Here is a 19,530-nt window from a genome sequence, read left to right as displayed (position 1 = left end):
TATTTGCCGTGTGGTTCCCGGCAACAATACAAAAAAGAATATAGCCACTTCATCTCTTTCCCATGGATGTCGTAAAAGGCGACTAAAAGATAGGCTTACAAACTTGGGATTCTTCTTTTAGGCGATGGGCTAGCAACCTGAAACTCTTTGAATCTCAATTCTATCATTAAGCCAAATAGCTGAACGTGGCCATTCCGTCATTTCAAGACTGTTGGCTCTGTCTACCCCGCAAGGCATATAGACGGAACCATATGTATGAATGAAACAAACACTGTTGCGAACATGAAAATGTTCGCAAGAGTTTACAAACAAACAAATGAAAAGGTACCTACCTAGTTCTCAGTAACGCAGAAATAAAACATCTATTCTCTAGAAAAGAGTAGGTAGTGTATCCGATCAATGTGTTTGTTTTATGATGTTTACCACAACAGACGTGTTTAATATTTTTAGTTTGTTTGTTTGGCAGTTTATAGTGCCGGCTGGTTTCTGGCACTTTTGAATATATTGTATGGAATGTTTGGAAATTTTGCCATGAAGGCGTCTCTAAAATCTTTTCAGTTATGACCAACAGGACTCAATTAAACATAGACAGAATCTAGGTACCTACATCTTTCTACATAGGAACTTCTATGAAAAAAAATTAACATACATACATACGTCCATATCCCCTGCGGGGTAGACAGAGCCAACAGTCTTGAAAAGACTGATAGGCCACGTTTAGCTATTTGGCTTTAAGATAGAATTCCGTGTGATTCCCGGCACCAATAGAAAAAAGAATAGTACCATTCCATCTCTCTCCCATGGATGTCGTAAAAGGCGACTAAGGGGCAGTCTTATAAACTTGGGATTCTTCTTTTAGACGAAGGGCTAGCAACCTGTTACTATTGAATCTCAATTCTCTTTAAAAACGTTAAGTACAAATATTTGCACTTAACATTTTCCTAATTTTTCATTTTCGTTCTTAGGAAAGCCCTTTCGAGGCTCAAATAAGGGACTCATGAAATAAAAGAAATATTATTCTGCACATGATTTATTCAATAAATCTTCTCATAATTACTTTCTTTCACACATTAAAACTCTTATAATATAATAATTTAATTTTAATACTTCTTAAAAACTAACAATACTAAGTATTCTAATATACTTACATTAACTCATTCCATCATATAATGTCTAATCAGACGGCCTCTATGGCGCAGCGGTAGTGCGCTTTTCTGTGACACCGGAGGTCCCGGGTTTGAATCCCGACCAGGGCATGATGAGAAAAGAACTTTTTCTAATTGCCCTGGGTCTTGGATGTTTATCTATATAAGTATTTATTGTAAAATATAGTATCGTTGAGTTGGTATCTCGTAACACAAATTTCGAACTTACTTCGAGGCTAACTCAATCTGTGTAATTTGTCCCGTATATATAAAAAAATGTAATGTTCTGTACAGATAGTGCCCCATTTCAATATGTAACGCCATTAACCAGACTACAATTCGAACCAGTAGTTACTGAGATTAGCGCGTTCAAACAAACAATCAAACAAACTCTTCAGCTTTATAATATCAGTATAGATTATGGACGCATCATTATTACATACATACATATAATCACGTCTATATCCCTTGCGGGGTAGACAGAGCCAACAGCCTTGTAAAGACTGATGTGCCACGGTTCAGCTATTTGGCGTTAAGATAGAATTGAGATTCAAATAGTGACAGGTTGCTAGCCCATCACCTAAAAAAGAATCCCAAGTATGTAAGCCTATCGTTTAGTCGCCTTTTACGGAATCCATGGGAAAGAGATGGAGTGGTCCTATTCTTTTTTGTATTGGTTCCGGGAACCACAATCTATACTGATATTATAAAGCTGTACCGTGCGGTTCCCGGTTCCCGGATCATTAAGCCAAACAGCTGAACGTGGCCTATCAGTCTTTACAAGACTGTTGGCTCTGTCCATCCCGCCAGGGATATGGACGTGACCATATGTATGTATAGATTATATACGCATCATTATTTAGTTTTCTTCATTTGGTGTACAAGTCTAGCGTGCGTGTATAACGCCGGTCGCTGTTTGAATGTATCACCGCAGTCCTCACACATGTATGCGCGGTGTTCCGAATGCGTCAACTCGTGCGCACGCAGCGTTGACAATGTCTGTCGGGTAAAGGAGCTATCATTACCTTCAGAATTTCTTTTTTCTACATTGTACCTACTTAAATACTAAGTACATCAATCTCTACAGCTATCTCGGGTATTTTGAGTAGTAAGCAGAAACTAAGTAATTTTATTTCTTGTGTTTATCATTCTCGATGTTTTCTGTGTACATAAATAAAATACATACGATCACGTTTTTATAAGGTATAAAGTGGGCGGCGTAGACAGAGCCCTCGATTTGGAAAAGACTGGAAGGCCACGTTTAGCTGCATGACTGAGATGGTTGTTCAGCTGGTCGATTTGAGATTCAAATAGTGACCGTTATATAGCCCATTGCCAAAAAAGGATAATCCCAAGTTTAAAAAAACATATCCCTTAGTCGCCTTTTACGAGATCCATGGATGAGATGATGATGGTGGAAGATACTGCGTGATCCTATTCTTTATTATTATTCTTTAGTGCCGGGAACCACACGGCACACTGGGTGTAAGTACCTACTCACATAAAATTCTTCCCTTAGTCGCCCTTTGCGACATCCATGGATGAGATGATGATAGGGGAGATAAAGCAGTCCTATTCAATTTTCTATAAGTTCCGGGAACCACACGGCACACACGTAAGTTATCATATAAAATTTCTTCCCTTAGTCGCCTTTTACGACATCCAGGATGACATTATGATAATGAAAGAGATAAAGCGATCCTACAGGATGACATTATTATAATGAAAGAGATAAAAAGCAATCCTATTCAATTTTCTAATAGTCCCGGGAACCACACGGCGGCGTTAGTACTCACATAAAATTTCTTCTCACAAACGTGACAGTCGTGGTCTCTGCTGCGCGACATACCGTGATGTTTCTGTTTGTGATTTTTCAGACGCCAGTCCGATATGAAGAGCTGGGGAGGTTTAACATATATAAACATACAGTCACGTCTATATCCCTTGCGGGGTAGACAGAGCCAACAGTCTCGAAAACACTGTAAGGCCACGTTCAGCTGTTTATACGTACATTTTAAAATAAGTATATGTAGCATAAGTACATTTTAATCACGACTATATCCCTTGCGGGGTAGACAGAGCCAACACTCTTGAAAAGCCTGAAAGACCTGGCTCAATGATAGAATTGAGATTAAAATTAGTAAGTGTTTAGTAAGTTAGCAGCGAGCGGCTTTATACGCAACTACCGACTTATTTTTATTTTATTGAAAATATGTATTTGAATGCTCACACCAACAAATGTACATATTTACTTTAAATGTTTTCTCTGTAAGTGAAATGTAAATTTCTTTGAGAAATAAAGTTCTTTAACCACAAAATAGTAACAGGTAGTACATCACCTTCATAAAGAATCCCAACCTTATAACTAACTGTCTATCAGTCCGTCCGCGCATCGGTTATAGTAGATATATATATAGATAGATAGATAGATAATTCATTTATTTGATTTGCTACACACGATTCACAATTTCATATGAAATACAAATTAATAGGGTGTGAGTTGCAGCAATACAAAAAGGTCACAACTCAACGAATTTATTGCTGTAGAGCAATACGCTGATTTTCAGTTATGACCTAGGTGCTAGTGCTGGTCAATCTGCGCACGTAATAAAAAAATAAACATAAATAAACAAAGACTCGTGTCGTGACTTAAAGTTTCAATTGTATATGTGTGGTAAATGTAGCCGGTTAATAACCAAAAGAGTACCTATCCCAAAATATTTGAAAATTCAATACATGCCCCGGCATCGCTCGTGTAACGTGTATATGTATATTACTTGAACATAAATATTGTTGGAACAATGTATTAATTTTGACATCTTAAATACATTTATATGTTATTAGCTGTGCCCGCGACTTCGTCCGCGTGGAATAGTTATTTTGGGCGTCATTGAAGCCCTCATGGATGAATAATTTTGCCCGTTTTTTTTTTTCACATTTTCCATTATTTCTTTGCTCCTTGTAGTTGCAGCGTGATGTTATAATTTCTATTCAAAGCAAAAAAATTTCAATTCGAACCATTAGTTCCTGAGATAAGATCGTTCAAACAAACAAACTCTTTAGCTTTATATTATTAGTATAGATGTACAAATGTTTTGGCAAATAAATTTATCTTGTCTAATCTGAATGTGCACATATCCTCACCTTATTGCAAATTTCACAGACGAATTTTGATTTCTTCAAATGGTAGAAATTATAATGCTTCCTCCAATATGTCTTAGACACAAATTTCTTGTTGCAATCTGTACATGGGTATCTGAAATTAACATACATACATACATATATATTATCACGTCTATATCCCTTGCGGGGTAGACAGGGCCAACAGTCTTGAAAAGACTGATAGGCCACGCTCAGCTGTTTGGCTTAGTGATAAAATTGAGATTAAAATAATGACAGGTTGCTAGCCCATCGTCTACAAGAGAAATCCCAAGTATAAAAAGGCTTATAAGCCCATACCTTAGTCGTCTTTTACGACATCCGTGGGAAAAAGATGGAGTGATCCTATTCTTTTTTGTAATGTTGCCGGGAACCACACAGCGCTAATAAGTTTAGTTAAGTTTATAGTATCTATATACTTAGGCACTCACAACTCATCACCATGATTGGCGCTGTTCCTCAAATGGTTTCTGTACACGTATATGTTCTTGTACTGAACACGGCACGTGACGCAGTACGACAGCCGCGACGCCAGCGCCGCGCTGTGGCGGGCCACGTGACACTCGAGGCGGGAACGCGAATTGAATCAGTGGTGCGCGCACCGGCGCTTGGTACGGTCACGTATTTGTATTGCTCACAGTTAAAATTCTGAACAGACGTGCTAAGTTCTCTCAAACGGTTAAATTTTATCACAAATTGAAAACTTATAAAGGGACATAAGAAACGTGCTTATTAATACCACAAAAAGTGAAGTGATCATTGTATTAATAACCTAAATAATTGTTGAACATTTTATTTTTTACTCGCTACGACAGCGAAGTGCATGGCACCTGTGGCAGCGAATGACTCATCGCCCTCTCGTTCAATCCGCGACTGCGCCCGATCGCCCGCGTACTCCGTGACTAGCGACAGAATAGCGATACATATAGTGAAACGTGTCCTGCGCCCCTGTACTTCGATATCTGTGTACCTCGACACTTTCGCCTTTTGAATACCCTGTCTACTCTGAGCTAAGGTAAAAGATCTATTTTTTAATATACGATATGGCTCCTACTTCAAGTAGCCTATGTGCTGGATGTCGGCAAAAAATAATCGGCCGTCATATTACCTGCTCTTCAGAGGTTTGCAGAAAAATATATGACGTTACTTGCGCAAAGGCTGACAAAATCACCCGAGCTGAACTAGATGCGTGGATCTGCCCTGAGTGTCGGGCCTCTAAGAGGAAGACTGGGGATTCTTCAACGCCTGTACGGGCTGTAACATACGAGGATCCAGATGGTGTCACACATCGAAAGAAAACTACCACAAGACTAGAAACCCCAGAACCAACTGAAACTACATCTGTTCCTGGGGGTTTTTACCAAGCTCTGTATAATGAATTCAAGGCTTTGCGGGAGTGCTTTGAAGAATTTAAGCCTGAAGTTTATTCTCGGTTGGACGCGATCAACTTGGCTCTTCTAGAGAATGCGAAAAGAATGGAAGTAATCGAAAGCAAGCAGGACACTCTGGAGCGCAGACAAACAGATCTAGATGTCAAACAGCAAATACTGGAACAACGAAATCAGGAACTGGAAATGTCGGTGAAGACGTTGGAGGTTCAAATGTCTTCCTTGATGCAGAAAGGTCTTAGGAAGGAGGTGGAAATTATGGGAATCCAAGAGAACACAACTGAACAACCTGCACATTTAGCCTTTGTCATTGCCGCTAAAATAGGTGTGACTCTTGACCCCAGTGATATCGAAGAGGCCTCCAGGGCCGGGCCGCGCCGGAGTACTGCTGACCTTAAAGATAAATATATCTCACGTCCACTTGTGGTGAGGTTTGCGAAGACATCTGTTCGAGATAGCTTCCTGAAGGAAGCAAGAGCAAGACGTAACCTGAAAAGCAATGATATTGTCGAAGGTTGTCCCGAGCAGAGAGTGTACGTCAATGAAAGGCTTACTACTGAAAACCGACATTTATTTCGCGCAGCCAGAGAAAGGGCAAATGCCTGTGACTTCAAGTTTTGCTGGGTCAAAAACGGATCCATCTATATTCGTAAGAAGGAAGGCAGCCCAGCTGTGCGCATTCAGTCGCAGAACGATTTACTCGGATTGGCTGGACAGACTGAGTCCACTTCTTGAGATTTATTTTTACCACATACGGTTTTTACTAATAGTAGCTTGTTTGATCAATGTTATTCCCTCTGATGTTCTTGAATACTTAAAAATACAATATTATATAGTAAATCCATTATACAGCATGGCAACTTTGATTTTTCAGCGAACAAAATATATGTTATGTATAAAGTACTGGCCTCCTTAGATCTATTACATAATATTGATAACTCATTTAATATATCATGCCATGCTGTAGATAAAGTTGAGAATTGTAATAAACTGATCGGTAACCGTACTTTGAAAGTCTTAAATATGAACATAAGAAGTGTCAATCACAATTTTAACGCGTTTATGGTCTTTCTAGCAAGACTCGATATACAATTTGATGCTATAGTCTTGACTGAGTGTTGGATCTCTAATGCCTCTGTGATTCCACATATACCTGGTTATATTTCATCAAATTCAAATAAGTTTATTAATAAGGCAGGAGGAGTTGTTATATACATAAAAAGTAATTGGTCACCTAATTTTTCAGAACCACCTCTTGTTGATGCTAACTGTGTGCTGGCCGAGATTCCTGGCGTCTTCTCCATTCTGGGTGTCTACAGATCCCCCTCCTTTCTCGATAAAACACCTTTTTTGATATCGCTTGAGACAGAAATTTCAAAATTAGCTCATAACAATCGTCTTCTCATTGCTGGTGATATAAATATTGAAATTATTTCCGAAGATGCAAACCATGACTACATGTGCCTCATGTCTCGGCTTGGTTACATCCCGGCTATCACCAAACCTACACGAGACAACGCATGCCTAGATCACATATTTATACCGAACAAAACCACAGCAACTTCCATCGTTTGTCATACAGCACTGACTGATCATCGTCCCACTATGGTAGGACTTTCATTCGATCATTCCGAAAAATCAAACCATCAAAGTCGCTATCGTACCAGAATAAATTTCGATGGCTTGTTATCTGATATAAGTCAAATTGACTGGTCAGATACTCTTCAATCTCTTTGTCCCTCAAAAGCAGCAGAGTCCCTAGTGTCAAAAATAGGAGCAGCTATCAAAGGTAATTCTCAAATCGTAAAACTAAGTCATTCACAATTTACCATCCAACCTTGGATGACCCCCGGTTTGTTAAGATGTGCGAAACACAAAGACAGGCTACATGCTGAAGTACGTAAATACCCTGATAATCTTTTAAAAAAGCAAATATATACTAGATATCACAATTTTTATAACAATCTAATCAGAAAATTGAAACGTCAACATGATTCCAAACTTCTCCAGGATAATAAAAGAAACCCTAAAAAGTTATGGGAATGTATACGAAAAGTAACTCATACTCAGCGTTCAAAGACTGCATCACTTGAACTTACCCGAATTAAGGACTCATCTTCTGCCTCTCTCGACTACTGTAATGAATACTTCTCTTCGGTCGGTAAATCCTTGGCTACCAAAATACTCAACGACATAAATTCAACAGAAGAATCTCTAGCAGCTAAAATTAACGTAGATAATGGACCTACCAATTCTTTCTTTTTAACACCAACTGATCCCTGTGAAGTCGAGTCACGCATTAACAACCTAAAAAATGACAGCGCGCCGGGTATAGATAACATCACAGGTCGGATTTTGAAAATAATAGGAAAGTTCATTTCTGTGCCACTTGCGCATATATTTAACCTAAGTTTTCAAACAGGTGAATTTCCAGAAATTTGGAAAACAGCCATAGTTATTCCGATACACAAGAGCGGCCTAAAGAATGATCCTAAAAACTACCGACCAATCTCTCTATTAGTTATATTCTCAAAATTGCTGGAAGGATTGGTTAATGATCGGTTGATGAATTTTTTGGAGAGTCATGAGTTGCTATCGAATCAACAATTTGGTTTTAGAAAAAATAGATCTACTGAAAAGGCAGTGTCCCTTCTCACAGTCACTGTCGTATCTCATTTAGACTCTGGTCGGCCCTGTACTGGAGTTTTTCTTGATTTTTCAAGAGCCTTTGACACCGTCTCCATCCCTATACTGGTGCGAAGGTTAGAGCAAATGGGGGTCAGAGGTACAGCACTTAGATGGTTTTCTAGTTGTTTGAATGGAAGACGACAGTGTGTAAGAGTTGATTCGGGCGTTAGTGGCATACAATCTGTTTCATTCGGTGTGCCACAGGGCAGTATTCTGGGACCCACCCTATTTTTGGTTTACATAAATAGTTTAGCATCACTTGATCTTCCACAAGCCTCAATTATATGTTATGCAGATGATACCGCAATCCTTTTTACAGGCTCGAATTGGAAAAATTGCTTTGAGAATGTAAACAATGGCTTGGCGACCATTTCAAACTGGCTAAAAAACAACGTTCTAACCTTAAATGCCCAAAAGTCGAAGCTTCTTTGCTTTCACAAAACAGCCGCTTCAGCTCCTGTCGACATTCCAGAAGTGACAATTCATAGTTGCAACAGTTTACCAGGAAGTGGCAATCTTAATTGTGCCTGTGGGTCAATCGAAAGATCATGTTCTGTGCGATATTTGGGAGTTATTCTCGACGAAAAATTATCATTCGCTTCTCATATCGACATCACATGTAAGAGATTGCGAAAAATCATTCACATCATGAAACTCCTTAGAGAATCCGCTAATAGACGTTTGTTAACCACTGTGTATCTAGCGTTATGCGAATCGATTCTTACATATTGTATCTCCATTTGGGGTGGTGCTTCTTCATGTTACATGATGAATATCGAGAGAACACAGAGAGCCATACTCAAAACTATGTTTCGTAAACCTATCCTCTATCCCACAGTGTCCCTGTATAACGATGCAAATGTTTTGAGTGTGCGTAAGCTATATATTCTAAAAATTGCTTTAGATACTCATCGGCATGTTATACAAGCACCTGACTATCCCCAACTACTAAAAAAACGAGTCTTCAAAATATATGCTCCCCTAGTCAACACGACTTTTGCTCGCCGTTTCACTCAGTTTGCATCCCCTTTTATTTATAATAAAATCTGCAAAATATGTAACATAAAAGAGAATTCTGTTGCTAAAGCCAAATCCCTTATTTTTTCATTAATACTTCCATGGAATTATGATTACACAGAAGAATTCCTGCGCATTTTAAAATGAGTTTAATGAATCTAATGCACTTTTACGGGTACGATTAGTGATCTTGTTGTTATTAATATATGCTTGCTATGCCAGATTATTATTGTTATTCTGTTTTATATTAGCAAAACGTTTATAGATTGATAAGCACTTTTGTATTTCGTTTTATACTAATTTATAAGTTTTTATGTTTCCTCTTTTTATTATTAATTTAAACTTTTATTGCCGGTAGTCTGATTTATTTTTCAATGTTTGTTAAGCAATAACGGCTGCCACAGGACAGGCATTCTTGCCTAGTGTGGGGCCAATAGTAAACCAAAATGCTATTTATTTTTATAAGGTTAATTAACATTACTTACTTACTTACTAATTAACATTACTTACTGAAAGTTTTCGAGCAATGGTCACACGTGAACTCCCTCTGAACGTTGTGAACACGACTGGAGTATAAGAATTATACAGGGTGACTTGTAATTCAACTGCATAAATTTAACTGTTAAGTGTACTCATCTAAAGGATATTTAAAAACGTTAAAAGAAAAATATATGTAGGTTCATATTTCAGAAAGTACGAAAAAAAGATAAAAGTATCAAAATCCACGATCCAAAATATGTCGTATCATGATTCAGAGGTCAACGACACAATTCATTCAGCTGAGCGATCTCGACAACTCTGTACTTTACTTGATCTTGATACTAGAAAAATAATTTATTTTTCAGACATTTATTTACATGTTTAGTTTTAATTTCTTTTTGTAGTATTGGTCTTTAATAAAGCGTGTGACGTAGTTTTCGAGGGTTTTTTAAATGTGAAAATGATGACGTTTAATTTAAATAAAAATAGGCTCAAACGGCTCAGAAGCATGGGTATAGAAAGAAAGAAAGAAAGAAAGAAAAATATTTTATTTGATATCACAAACTTAACTATACTAAGTAACAGATTTTACAATTTGTGCGTTTTTGTGAATATCAAAAAGGCTTCCTCTCAGCATAATGTTGCGGTGGTAACCACAACGCTGGTATTCAGAGGACACCTTTTTTTAAAAATTAAAATTATACACTAATAGTCTAAAACAAAAAGATAAAACAAGCACACTGTGTCTACTTAATGCAATAAAATTTACAAGGTATAAATAATTAAAATATATAAATAGGTATATATATATATAATATATACAATTATATAATATATAGTATGAAATTGTAGTTGTATGTATTATATACAATATAGATATATATAAGCATAAATGGGTGTGTGTGACAAATATAATAATACTAATATTATGAAAAAAATAAGCATTTCAGGTAAACGCTGCACGTTAAGACTTTTGAGCATTTAAAATGTATTCTTTGAATTTAACTTTAAAAGTTTTAATGGTCATAGAATGCCTAATAGGCGGTGGAATGTTGTTCCAACAACGCGTCGCAGCGTACCTGAAACTACCTCGGAACGCAGCAGTCCTGTGCGCGGGAAATAATAAGCGGTCTGCAACTCTAGCTCTTTGACTGAATTTTAACTTATCGTACAAGTATGATGGGTTTTTGTTTTTAATTACACCGAAAATAAGAGAAGCCAAGTGAAGATTGCGCCTAGATTCCATATTAAGAAGATTGTTTTGATTTAGATAAGGTGATATATGAGCTCGACGGGGGATAGAAAAACAGTTATTCAGCGTTTACAAAACTCCTGCGCTCGATGCGCAGGAGTTTTGTTAACGCTGAATCAGATTTCTTGTACGGGCCAGTAAACACTTTCCCATCACAACATCAGCATAGTTCAGTTTGGACAGAATTAGTGACTCGCACAAGCAGATACGTGATTCTGTGCTTAAGTGCTCTCGAATCTGATACAGCACCTTCAGCCGATAATAACAATTTCTAATGGTCTCAATAACATGTTTCTCGAAATGAAAATCACTATCCATCAAAACACCAAGGTTTCTAGCCTCAGATACCTCTTGTATATGGGTGTCTTTTAATTTAATTATTGGATCACATTCCCTTATACCAGTGGTCTGTGCTTTAGTACCTATGATTAGATATTTAGTCTTGGTTGGATTAAGTACGAGACCATTATCATCCGACCACTCAGCCACCCTCTTAAGATCCCTATTTATATTTTCCACCGCGGTCATGGTGTTACTCGGCTTAAAAGACTGGTATATTTGTAGGTCATCCGCATAAATATGATATTGACTGCTACTGATATATTGAGGCAAGTCAGCAGTATACAATATGAACAATATAGGCCCCAATATTGATCCCTGAGGAACACCTTAATTTACAGACACATTATTCGAAAGTAGTTTAGTACCATCACTATTGTTAATTTGTACCCGCTGAAATCGACCAGTTAAATAATTAGAAAACCATTTTATTGCAAGAGAATCAAAACCATAGTACACCAGTTTAGCCATGAGTAGTGTGTGATTGATTGTGTCAAAAGCACGTGAATAATCTAGCAACACCAGAATCGAGCCCTTACCCTCATCCCTTCCAGTCAATATGTCATCCACCACATCAAATAGTGCCGTGCCTGTGCTTCTGCCAGAACGAAAACCCGATTGCTTAGATGGTAAAATATTATTGTTGACCAGATATTCCACCATTTGCTTGCAGACGACTTTTTCTAATATCTTAGACAAAAATGGCAAAATACTAATTGCACGAAGATCATTAAAGTCCTTAGGATTACTGACTTTTGGAAGTGACCCGATTATGGCATTTTTCCATAGATCTGGAAAAACCCCACTTGTAATGGACTTATTTATAATAGCGGTTATTGTAACTAATGTGCGCGGCAAGGTTAATATTATCATGTTCAGCGAAATACCATCAACGCCCTGAGCGTTGGTATCAATCTGTTTAATGATCTTAAATACAGTCTCCTCGTCAACGGTTTTCAGACTAAAAACCGTGGAACCAAATCTATGGAACCACAAATGAGTTAATTTTTCGATATTTATGGGATGATTACTACCAGGGACATCAAGAAAATGCTTGTTGATGAGATCTGGATTACTAATACTTCTAGGTAAATCTGTATGCTGTTTATTAAACTCAATATGGCGTTTAATATTTTTCCATAAGGTACGAGAATTTCCCAAATTCTGATCTATTTTGTATCGAAAATAAGCAGTTTTTTCACTCTGTAAGGCTTCATTTACAACTTTTTTCAACTCTTTATATGCTGATTTATCTTGATCCGATTTAGTTTTCCTGCTTTTGGAATGTGCCTCATCTCTAAGCCACATCATGTCCTTTATAGTTTGAGTTATCCAAGGGTAACTTTGTTCTTTAATATAAGAGGTTTTTACGGGAGCATGAAGGTCAAACAAAGCATTGATTTGATCAGTAAAGGCGGTAACCGAATCATTGACATTGTCACACAATAATTTTTCCCATTGTATAGTGCCCACATCAGCATTAAAGTCCTCAATGTTAATATCTTTGAGAGGGCGATAAGTTATCCAGCGAGGCTTTACTTTAGGCTTTTTTATATTTAATTCGAATGAGATGAAAGCATGGTGACTTAACTCTGGTATATAGTCCACTACAACATTGAAGACTTTAGCACTGCTACACACAACATCCAATAGTTTGGCCGAATGATCAGTGAAATGCGTCGCCTCCTCCACGTATTGCCGAAGATTCATACAATCAACAAAATTGAGGAGTATTTTAGAGTCCCATTCAGTAGATATTAGTAAGTTTATGTTAAAATCTCCAATTAAAACTATATGGTCGAATTGTGAAAATGAACTTAATGACTCGGTCATAGCATTTATAAACATATCAACTTTCATCCACTGGGGACGATAAGCGGTACCAATAGCGATTCTATAACCATTTAGTTTCAGACTAATCCACATCTGTTCTACATTTTGACAATAAGGATGATCCAACACACGCGCATTTATTCCACGCCGAAGATAAAAGCCGACTCCGCCTCCTTTGTCTTTTGGGGCAAACACAGAGCGCGGCACGTGTCGTAGTCTGTACCCAGGTACATTGGGAGCGCGTGCATCTTCGCCTTCATAAATCCACGTTTCATTTATGGCCAGTACGTCGACTGCATGTCGCTGTATAGCGACCCGTAACTCGTCATGCTTACGTCGATTTCCGAGTGAACCAGGGTTCAAAAGTCCTATTGTGAAATTTTTCCGCTGTATAAACCTTATAACATATATAGTCCATGTTTAAAAGGATGCAGTTGTTTTAAATGTCATCCTGTATATGTATATATACATATATATATCCTTTTAAACATAGACTATACCCATGTGTGTGTCATATATATATATATATATATAGTGTATCTTTTTTTGCATTGGTGCCGGGAACCACACGGCATTTGATTGATAAATAAAAAAAATAAAATACAACTTACATCTTGTGAGTACGCAGTGTGTTCTTCCCCTTAAATTTTTCCCCACATTCATCACATTTCAATGTGTGTTCCGCCCTTATATGCTTGTCCAGTTCTTCTGAACTCCTGAAGCAAAAATAAATTTACAAATAAATTTTATTTTCCGTTTTCTAATAGTATATGGGATTTTGTAAAACACACATACGCACACACGTGCCTTCTATACATACATATAGTCACGTCTATATCCCTTGCGGGTTAGACAGAGTCAACAGTCTCAAAAAGCTGAAGGGTTTCAATTAGCTGTATAGCTTAATTATAGAATTGAGATTCAAATAGTGACAGGAAAGAGGCGTGATTTTATGTATGTACTAGCTATGCCCGCGACTTCGTCCGCGTGGAATTATTTTGGGCATCACTGAAGCCCTCAAGGATGAATAATTTTCCCCGTCATTTCACATATTGCATTATTTCTTTGCTCCTTATACTCATAGTTCTTCCTCGATATTTCGTCTTATATACTTCCTTCATCCTATATTAAAACGCGAGTTTAATTCAAATCGGTCCAGCGGTTCAGCTGTAAAAGCAGAACAGACAAACAGACATTATACATAGACAACGCATTTATAACAATTAATTAATATAGTATATACCCTATCCTGGTAAAAGGTCAGGTCAAAAGTACCCGAAACCGCCGAGCTTGCATGAAGAGAGTTATGAATGTGGATGAAGCGAAGGAAGTATGCAGAGATCGTGGCAAGTGGAAAGATGTAGTCTCTGCCTACCCCTCCGGGAAAGAGGCGTGATTTTATGTATGTATGTATAATAAATACTTATATAGATAAACATCCAAGACCCGGGCCAATCAGAAAAAGCTCTTTTCTCATCATTCCCTGACCGGAATTCGGACCCAGGACCTCCGGTGTCACAAACAAGCGTATTACCGCTGGGCCACAGAGGCCGTCAAATTTATAATAATTAATCACATACATTCATACATAAAATCACGCCTCTTTCCCGGAGGGGTAGGCAGAGACTACCTCTTTCCACTTTCCACGATCTTTGCATATTTCCTTCGCTTCATCCACATTCATAACTCTCTTCATGCAAGCTCGGTGGTTTCGGGTACTTTTGACCTGACCCTTTACCAGGACGTCCTTAATTTGATCAAGATACGTTCGTCTAGGTCTTCCCACTCCGACCTTTCGCTCCACACTCTCCTTGTATATCTGCTTAGTCTTATTAATAATTAATTAATATGATATATATACCCTCTGACCGCGCCGCACTGCGTACAATGCAGCCTGCCACTAGTATCCGCACCGTGCTTCACTCGACAATGATTCAACATACACCACATCTGCGAGGTAACATAACGACAGAACTTGCAACTGTAGCTAATATAGTGACGCCTGCGATGACGTGTCATAGAGCTCTCTGTAGGTGAACGGATATGACACACATCGCATTCGTAAGGGCCTATGTTCTGAAAAAAAAGGGGGGGAGGGGGGGAATCAATGGTTAACCTTTTGATATAATCATTGAAAAATAATGCAAATACACATACACTGTGACACATACATAATTGCGTCTAAATGCCTTGCGGGGTAGACAGAGCCGACAATCTTGAAAAGACTGAAGGGCCACGTTCAGCTTAAAAGAAGAATCCCAGGTTTATAAGCTTCATTGTAGGCCTGCCTACCAATATGTAAGCAAAATAAATATATATATGTAAGTAAATGCACATTATATCTCATTAAATATACATTAAGTGTTGACTCTGTCTACCCGCAAGAGATATAGACGTGAATTAACATCAACATTTGTAAGTTTTGAATATTTGTGTTATTAATATTAAAGATAGGTGCCATGTAGCTCTCGGCACTAAAGACTAGGACCACTCCATCTCTTTCCTATGTCGTAAAAGGCGCCTAAGGGATAGCCTAAAACTTGGAATTCTTCTTGTAGGCGATTGGCTTAGCAACCTGTCACTATTTGAATCTCAATTCCGTTATAAAGCCATGCAGCTGAACGCGGCTTTTCGGTCTTTTCGAGACTGTTGGCGCTCTGTCTACCCCGCAAGAGGTATAGACGTGATAACATGTATGTATAAAGCAGGATCATTGAGAGAGTATATTACCTCATCATGTTTCTTCCGTATATGTTGATCGCGAGTGTCTTTCTTTGTAAACCCGAGAACACACATATCACATTTAAACGGTATCTTCTTAAAATTCGGCCGTTCTCTCTTCTCCTGTCTTCTCTTCAACATCTCCTCTTCATTGTATACAACTGTTGTAAACTTATCGACCAAGTCTTTTATATCTTTAGAAGATTTATTTTTTTTCTTTTTATTCAATTTATTTCCTCTCTTTTTTACTGTTTCCGTGTTTATATCTTCGAGTATCGGTTTATCATCTTCGATTTTTACATCAAATTTGTAATCTATATCATCAGAATCAATATTGTCATCAATGTTTACAGAAACATCTTCTTTTTTAACTTCAAGTTTGGATTTCGTATAGTCCTCTGATATCACGAGAGGGTCAGGTGTGTAATAATATTCCGCATCAAAATCTGATTTTGTATGTACAACTAAAGAACTTAAACACGTTAAATCCAGCTGAAAATATTTACAAAAGCAAGTAAGCAATGCTGTGAATGGATCAATAATACTCATCCTAATTTGATATTTTATGTATGTGTATTTATATTGTAAAGCTGAAGAGTTTGTTTGTTTGAAAGCGCTAACCTCAGGAACTACTGGTTTGATTTGAAAAAAAATATTTTTGTGTTGAATAGACCATTTATCAAGGAAGGCTATATAAAATCACGCTTCAACTATTAGGAGTGAAGAAATAATGGTAAATGTAAAAAACAAAAGCGGGGAAAATTATTAGCCCTTGATAGCTTCAGTGATGCCCAAAATAACTATTCCACGCGGATGGAGTCGCGGGCACAGAAAGTTTTGTATATATTTTATGTACATATCTTGTATGTTCTTATGCATTTTGTTTGTTATAAATGTATTTTGCAGTATGCATAGGCAATTTATTACTATATATATGTAGTTTGGTCAGATCAGAATCAGTGGTAGACTGGTAGAGAATAAGTCTGCCCTTTATACAATTTTTTGTGCAATAAAACAAGTAAATAAGTAGGTAAATGCTATTGTTCACTCAAGGAGTACATTATTTCAAATTTACAAATATAAAACAGCAGTACATTACAAAAGCAGGTGTATCCCTAAGTGGGATCTCTTCCAGCCGACCTGTATTTTGAGAAGTAAAATTTGAAAAAAAAAACTCAATTATATTAGGTATAATGACTAATCCAATCAAGCCAACAATGCCATAGTTTACTACTAGTATATTATCTGCAACTTTATTCACTGTAAGTTTATTAATAAAGCTTAAGACCCCCCCCCTTAAGAGGGGTGGGGGGATGTTTTTATATACTAGTTTTTAAGTGGGGCCAAGCCTAACATATTTGACAAAACCACATTCAAATTGATTCAATAGTTCTAAAAGTCCAAACACAATGGCTGTTCTTTTATAGAAAATCTCCTCAGTCCTTGTCATATTGATTTCTCACCTACATCTTACAAGTACAGACATTGGTCAGTTATATATACATATCCAAGAATTAAACTGAAAACAACTGAACTAAGTTCTCGTGTGGTTCTTGGGACCAATAAAAAAAAGAATAGGACCACTCCATCTCGTTCCCATGGATGTCGTAAAAGGCGACTAAGGGATAGGCTTATAAACTTGGGATTCTTCTTTCAGGTGATGGGCTAGCAACCTGTCACTATTTGAATCTCAACTCTATCATCAAGCCAAAAAGCTGAATGTCTTTTCAGGACTGTTGGCTCTGTCTACACCCCAAGGGATAAAGACGTGATGGTGTGTATGTATGTATGAACTAAGTTTTTAGCTAGCAATTCAAGATTTCTTGATTGTTAAATACCTTATCCACAGTGTGCAATAAGTTCTGAGCTTTTAAAATTTGCTTTTTAAATTTTGTAAATTTTTCAATGATGCGGCAACATTCCCAACAAACGGAGCCTTTCGTAAATGTATAACATGGCATCTGAAATATAAAAATTTTACAGAATTCATATTTGATTCCATACTGGTTCGTCAGTATATAATCTTGGGATTCTTTTATTAAGCGATGGGCTAGTAACATTTATCAAACCATATATACATACAATCACAACTGTATCGTTTTCAATTTCAGTCTATTTGGGACTGTTGATTCTGTCTACCCCCTAAGGATAAAGATGTGACATGTGTTTATTAATTTGAATGAATACCATGGATGTCGTAAAAGGAAAGAAATAAGCTAATAACACTTGGGGTTCTTTTAGGCGATGGGCTAGTAACCTGTCACTATTTAAATATCAATTCCATCCTTATGCCATACAGCTAAACATGGCATCAGTCTCTGTGAGATTGCAGTCGGGTTGGGACGTGTAATTAAATAAGATTCTTGTGCCTTTTAATAAATAGTGACATAAACTTTTACCATTGAGGTTTCTCTAATGAATTCTTCGAATTTACTCAAGGGAAAAAGCATGCGATCCGTGCTTAAACAAGTGTAACAAACTTCCATTATATTATTTTAAATATTTACTTAATAAATAGTTTTCCCAGTTTTTACAATAAATTTCACAATACAAAATTTAAAAGCCATAACAAACATCACATTGACAAATATCAACACAATAAAACCAAAACAAATATAAAATTTAGGGCTGTAAAACTATCGATTAATGAAAAAGTCGATTCATGATTAATTTTTTTAACTATCATGAGTGTTTATCATGTAATTATAAACCTTGCCTTCATTTGAACCGATTGATAGAGTAGAGCTTTGTCTTATTTGCCGTATTTTAGAGAAGCATTTAATTAAAATAAACATATATTGGTTGCTATTTTTAACAAAAAAACTAACTTAAAATATAGGTATTGAATGAAAAAATGTGACAAGAAACAAAAACGCAACGAAATTCATCGAATCCGCGATTTCAAAATGCCGGGCGCTAGATATTCCATTAAGGACAGGACCGTATCTAGGGGCCGGACTCAGCAGAAACTAAAATACAAAATAATTAACAAATATTAAAAATCTTTAAATATTAACTATAGTACAAATTTTATAATACCCGCTACAACACAATAAAACCGCGAATTTAAACTTTGATAGAGTCTGACTCTCAAGTGATAATAATAAGAATATTTAGCAGTATAATTAATGTAAAAAACGGAATAATTCTTAAATTTTCAGGGGATTTCGTTGTACCACGTATTATTTATTATTTTCATTGTAATTCCAAAACTTTCGTCTAATGTTTATTTTTTTTTTTAAGAAAATTGAAATTATTCAAGAATTTAAAGAAAAATTGATAACTTATCAATAAATTTTCCATGCTGAAAATAATCAATTAATGAATGTCAATGCCTTAAAACAATGTACTACCTAAAATGGTTAAAATCCTATTTGCTTAAAAGACAAATGTAGATAATACCTATGTATTGCGTTGCAATAAAACTTTTATCGCAAATTCACCTGACTGATCAAGAAGGCAACACCGTCAGTAAAAGCGAATGGCGTAGCGTCCTACTTACTTTTAT

The 19,530-nt window shown here is 36.8% G+C and overlaps 1 protein-coding gene across 2 annotated transcripts; it reads right to left on the bottom strand.

Annotated features, from left to right (window-relative positions):
• Nucleotides 1–1,920: 1,920 nt before the first annotated feature.
• Nucleotides 1,921–18,604, bottom strand: LOC106140868 (zinc finger protein OZF). Of its 2 annotated transcripts, XM_060952426.1 has the most exons (10): nucleotides 18,422–18,604; nucleotides 17,861–17,983; nucleotides 16,032–16,514; nucleotides 15,163–15,377; nucleotides 13,913–14,017; nucleotides 9,912–9,963; nucleotides 4,736–4,890; nucleotides 4,290–4,401; nucleotides 2,942–3,043; nucleotides 1,921–2,144 (listed from the first exon to the last, which is right to left on the bottom strand). In XM_060952426.1, exons 1-10 carry the CDS (start codon nucleotides 18,506–18,508, stop codon nucleotides 2,001–2,003), a joined length of 1,578 nt encoding a protein of 525 aa, XP_060808409.1. In that variant the 5' UTR covers nucleotides 18,509–18,604; the 3' UTR covers nucleotides 1,921–2,000. The 2 variants fall into 2 exon arrangements, with proteins under 2 accessions (XP_060808409.1, XP_060808410.1); XM_060952427.1 differs by lacking the exons at nucleotides 4,736–4,890; nucleotides 9,912–9,963.
• Nucleotides 18,605–19,530: the final 926 nt, after the last annotated feature.

Source organism: Amyelois transitella, chromosome 28 (genome assembly GCF_032362555.1).
Source record: "Amyelois transitella isolate CPQ chromosome 28, ilAmyTran1.1, whole genome shotgun sequence".
NCBI classification, from domain to species: Eukaryota; Metazoa; Arthropoda; class Insecta; order Lepidoptera; family Pyralidae; genus Amyelois; species Amyelois transitella.
This window is presented reverse-complemented; position numbering and strand designations above follow the sequence as displayed.

Bases quoted from the DNA above. Each gene is read 5' to 3' on its own strand.
- LOC106140868 (XM_060952426.1), bottom strand. From the start codon at position 18,508: ATGGAAGTTTGTTACACTTGTTTAAGCACGGATCGCATGCTTTTTCCC. The intron at 17,984-18,421 runs GTAAAAGTTTAT...TTTATATTTCAG, and splicing joins TCATTAGAGAAACCTCAATG to ATGCCATGTTATACATTTAC. The intron at 9,964-13,912 runs GTAAGTTGTATT...CTTATACTCCAG, and splicing joins ACACTGCGTACTCACAAGAT to TCGTGTTCACAACGTTCAGA.